Source organism: Rutilus rutilus (assembly GCF_951802725.1).
Source record: "Rutilus rutilus genome assembly, chromosome: 14".
Lineage (NCBI taxonomy): Eukaryota > Metazoa > Chordata > Actinopteri > Cypriniformes > Leuciscidae > Rutilus > Rutilus rutilus.
This window is the reverse complement of record NC_140219.1, coordinates 31,888,825-31,893,806: the sequence shown is the minus strand read 5'-3', so window position 1 is coordinate 31,893,806 and position 4,982 is coordinate 31,888,825. Positions and strand designations below refer to the sequence as shown.

Genomic DNA, 4,982 nt, shown 5'->3' with positions numbered 1-4,982 from the left:
CGCAGCATAAGAGAACATGAATAAAGCGAGTATTTGCTTTATAGGCCAAACCTGAGAAAATGGCGCCATCTTGTGAAAAAGTCCAAATTAAAATTTTGTACCTTTCCCAAAAGAATAAAAATGTTAAATGTTTGTTTGTTAAATGGCCCTGTGATAAAAATTTAAAATAAATTTAAAAATGTAGTTTTCTGTGGGGATATTTTTGTCCATAAGGTCCTGAGTGTAAATATGTTGTGTTACTAGTGTACAATTGATTCATGAAAGAAAAAGATGAGAGTAAAATAAGAAAATTCCAATAAAAATAAACACTTGTGCCAAAATGGATGAAGTTGGAATTAACACAGGGCAAAAATGTCCTTAAGGACACACAAGGGTTAAGTTGGCTCTAAATTTTACATATAAGTGTGATTGATCAGTGAGACCCTTTGATTACAGTGTTGCTATTGAAGCATAATTTGCAAAACTGAATTAATCTAGAAGCAGAATCAGATTTAACTGTGATTTTCTGCTGATATTAACAGTTTAACTGGTAAGATCCTCAGAGGAGAAGTTGTGCAGCGATTATATAAGAATGGAAAGACTGTGTCATTGAAGGTGGATGTGAATGTGAGTAAATGTGTGTTAGTTACAGGATCAGAGAATGACACTGTTCCTCTGTCATAGTCCAGCTGAACTCTCACACGCTGAAGCTTCTGTTTAACAGTTAAGACAGTGACGGGTTGCTCTGGGGATTGTGAGGTGTATTTGCTGTTCATGTATCGCACACGCCAGACATTAGAGTCAAAGAAATCTCCCTTCCTTTGGTTTGATGCTGTGGTTATTCCAAGAATCCAGAGTGTATTGTCTCCAACCTCCACATCCCAGCAGTGTGTTCCTGAGTTAAAGCCCTCAGATCCCAGGACACATGCATACTCATCAATCCTCTCTGGATTATCAGGAAGTGTTTTACCTACACGACTGTACAACACACTGGTCAGATCAGCAGAGAGTGTGAGACGAGGATTTGCTGTGTTTGGATCCAGAGTCAACGGAGCTGCAAAGAGAATAACATCAGATTACAGGATGAAATATGATGTATTAGAAATATAAATGTAAAACACAAATAAAGACTTTTTTGAAAGAAATCATAAATGACGTTATCTTAACAATGGTCTCTCAGTTACTGTCAGAATTGATTGAGGCTTCATTTTTAATATCATCAATAAACACTATTGTTAGGGTGACCATATTCCAGGACATGTCCGGCCGGGATTTAGAGATCGCCCAAAATATCCGGGATACGGCTTTTGCTTTCTCGACGCCATTCATTTTGTTTACATGCACAACTTTTGATTCAGTAGGACTGAATTAATTCCGATTGGTGAATCTGAATGTAGTGTTTATATGAACGCTAAACAAGTGATCGGTTGATGTGCGTTTTAGCATTGCTATGAAAATTCCTGTGTTTTCGTCTCGATCGGGATCCGTGTGAAGCAGATGCATGACCTGCAAAGCTGGCACGTATGTGTCAGTGTCAAATAATGTAATAATGTAAACATAATGAATGGTGACTGTAGAAAGCAAAAGCCGAATCCCGGGCATTTTGGGCGATCTCGAAATCCTGGCCAGACATGTCCTGGTTAAACAGGACGTATGGTCACCCTAACTATTGTATCGTAATACATAAATATAGATTATGAGGAATAGACTTTTAATTATGAGTTCGCTGTATGATCTGATGATTTTCTGAAATACAGTTCAGATTCACTTAGAAATTCAAGTAATTGTTAAATATATTTCTATCAAATGTTGATGTTGTGTGTGTTTATAACTGAACTATCTTCTGCACTGGTGTCAAATCTGCTGAGACTCACTGTGTTGGACAGTTTCCAGCATCTTCTTCCAGACTCTGAACGGCAGGTTACCCAGATAACGCGACACATGAATCAAAGCTCCAGAACTCATCCGTGGATCCGGCTGTGAGATCTGGACTCTGAGGAACATTCAGGAGTCAGAACTGCAGTGAATTTGAGTTCAGATCCACTGAGAGAAGAGATACGAGCAGCTCACTTACCTTTCCATCGTGACTTTAAAGTTCTGGAAAAAATAGAGTTTGAAAACATTTTAATATCTTATCAAACACTCTTATTGTCAATGAGTCTCTCTATACAAGTTGTTTTATGCACAAAGATTTGTCACCTTTAGAAACGAGACGTCATTGTCTTTCATCATCTCCTCCATGTCTCTGATTGTGTGTGAAAGAGCTGAGATGTGTGTGTTCATCTCCTCCAGCTTCTCCTTCATCCTCTGCTTCTTCTGCTCCTCTTCCTCTCTCAGTGCAGTGATTGTAGCTTCTTCTTCGTCTCTGAGAAACTGATGAAGCTTCTCAAACTCTTCTTTAATCTGACGCTCTGTGTGCTCAGCTTGAGACTGAAATCAAATCACATTCACTTCAGTCAGCGCTGTATGAACACACACTCCACTAATGTCAATAATAAACTCTGTGTGTGAATGTTGAGTATTGAACTCTTTATATCCTCACCTTGATGTGTTTAATAGTTTTATCACACTTTTTCTTCATTTCTTCTCCATGTTTGAGCTTGTTTTGTAAGGACGTCAGTGCTGTATTAAATTCCTCCTACAGGTTAAGATGAAAATATGTGAAACTTATGCAGCTCTAAGAGGTTTAAAAAAATTTTTTTTTTTTTTTTTTGCAATGGCCAATTCTTAATTATTGTATCCATGTAGTTGTAATTTTGTGGTTGTGCAAATACAAATACAGAAAGAGAAAGTATGTTAGTATCAATCACTTTTTGGTGTGTCTTGTAATTAATCACATATTATTAATGAAAAAATATTAATAACCCATGACATTTCTATTTTCAATGTTTCGTGCCAATGCTGTTACATTCAAGAAGATTTGAACATCAGAAGGTCAAAGTTTGGGCCTTCAATTCTAATTTACAGTCATTAGCTCCGAGCAACAGGAAAGTCAGATATTTTGGTTTGAATGTGGATTTTTTTTCATTTCAGACTCAGAGTTCTCTTACGAGAGTACTCTCGTGTTGCGTAAGCTAGCTTACGCTACGGGAAAATCCCTTTTCTCGAGAATACTGAAGCCAAAAAAATTATTCTTAATTTTTGCATTAGTTTAAAACGCATTGCTGCATAAGCAGACCTAGGCGAGGCAGCTCGCGCGCCTATTGGTTGCTCTGCAGCAACTGCTGCAACCTATCGAGGGACTGCCCGTGACGTAAGCACCAATGAGGGCGCGGGCGCCCGTGCACGTCACGTCCCGCCAGAAGGGGCGTGGCTTAAGTCTATATAAGCAGAGTCCAGATAGGTTGTTCTTTGATTTTTCATCTCTTCAGCGAAGTGGTCACACCTCGCTGTTCTCCGGAGAAGCCTGCGCCATCGAAGAGCCTTCAGTGGGACGAGCCTTCTCAGAAGCCGGCCATCTCTCGCCGCTTCAGCCGCCGTTCCTGCTGCGCTATCCGGTGCCGATATCCTTACATTGCTGGCGTGTTACGTTACACACGCTTTTCTAAAAGAGCGAGGCGTTGTTGCAAATGCCTCTCTTCACCAAGTGCGGCTCTTGCCAAGCCACCCTCAGCGACGGGGACCGCCACATCCTGTGCGTTTCCTGCCTGGGACGAAGTCATGCGGACCACGCGCTTTCCCAGGGCGTCTGCCCGGAATGCGAGGAGATGTCTATGTCGACCCTGCGGGCTCGTCTAGCATCTTTCAACGTGGACCCCGCCAAAAAGCCCGTAAAAAGCGTCGTTCACAGAGAACACCGGAGGCCACCGCTGCGAGCGCTTGCATGCCGGATATCTCCCCGTGTGCATCGCTCTCTGGATCCCCCACCTCTATCACGGCCGGCCAGCGCCCTTCCGCCCCCGCCGTGCATATCGAGTCTGAGGGGGACGACGCAGAAGAGGACAGCTGCTCTCTTCTGACTTCAGAGTGCGAAGGCTGGTCGGGCTCCATTCCGGACCCCGCCCCTTCCCTTCAAAAGTCGAGCGATGTGCGGGCTAGCTTCGACTCAGAGCTTCTCCTCCTGCTCACCAAGGCCGTGGAGGACCTCGGCCTCGATTGGTCGCTGCCCGAGGAACCCGCGCCCAGCAGGCTGGTCGGCTGTTTCCTGCCCGGTCGTCGCTCGACGCCTCACACGAGGCCCGCTCCCTTCCTGCCGAAACTCCACGAGGAGCTGACTAAAAGCTGGAGGGCGCCATTTTCTGCCAGGCTGCGGTCTACTGTCTCTTTGACGCTCTCTCATGTTGACGGTGCGAAAGACAAGGGCTACCTCTGCATTCCTCCAGTCGAGGAACCGGTAGCCACACAAGCCATGCGGCACTTCTTACCGAAGCACTCTAGTTCCGCTACGGGTCGCTCAAAGCAGCTGCCCAGCCGGAAATCAGCGCCTCCGCAGCCAGCTTCACAGCGCCGTCAGCCGAGAGAGTCTCAGCAGCGCTCGCGCTCTTCAAGCCGCCACAGGCCGCCTCCCTCCCGGGGACCCAGGCCCAAGATAGCGCTGAAACCTGAGCCCTCAAAGTCTTCCTGACCACACTAGGAAGACGGAGATGGTCGAGTCTCGCCGCGGCCGGACCATCATCAAAATCAGCACGCTTCGCTCTCTCAGTTCCCTCAGCAGAGGCGACTGGAGATGTGTATTTCACAGCCAACGAGCCCGTTACACAGGGGTAGTGGTAGGGCTGGGACGGTTACCGCATTACCGCAATACCGCGGTCACGTGACGCCTACCGCGGGTCTGAGCTTGTCACCGTCATCACCGCAAAAAAAAACAAAAAAAACAAAAAAAAAAAACACTGGCCTTCACTCACGTTGTGTCTGATGACATAGATTCATTTATTCTAATGACATGGATTGTGTCTAATAACATTGTGTATTACATGGATTCAAGGTTTTCTAAACAAAACATCATCAAAAGATGGAGCAAATCTGACCGTTCGCAAGTTGTTCCATGACACATAATAACATTC

At 44.7% G+C, this 4,982-nt stretch overlaps 1 protein-coding gene across 1 annotated transcript; it reads right to left on the bottom strand.

Annotated features, from left to right (window-relative positions):
- Positions 1 to 346: 346 nt before the first annotated feature.
- LOC311303322 (E3 ubiquitin-protein ligase TRIM39-like) lies at positions 347 to 3,641 on the bottom strand (the record flags this gene model as incomplete). Its single annotated transcript, XM_084429748.1, has 6 exons — positions 347 to 1,033; positions 1,854 to 1,972; positions 2,054 to 2,076; positions 2,179 to 2,409; positions 2,522 to 2,617; positions 3,579 to 3,641. 6 exons carry the CDS (start codon positions 3,639 to 3,641, stop codon positions 492 to 494), a joined length of 1,074 nt encoding a protein of 357 aa, XP_084285874.1. The 3' UTR covers positions 347 to 491.
- Positions 3,642 to 4,982: the final 1,341 nt, after the last annotated feature.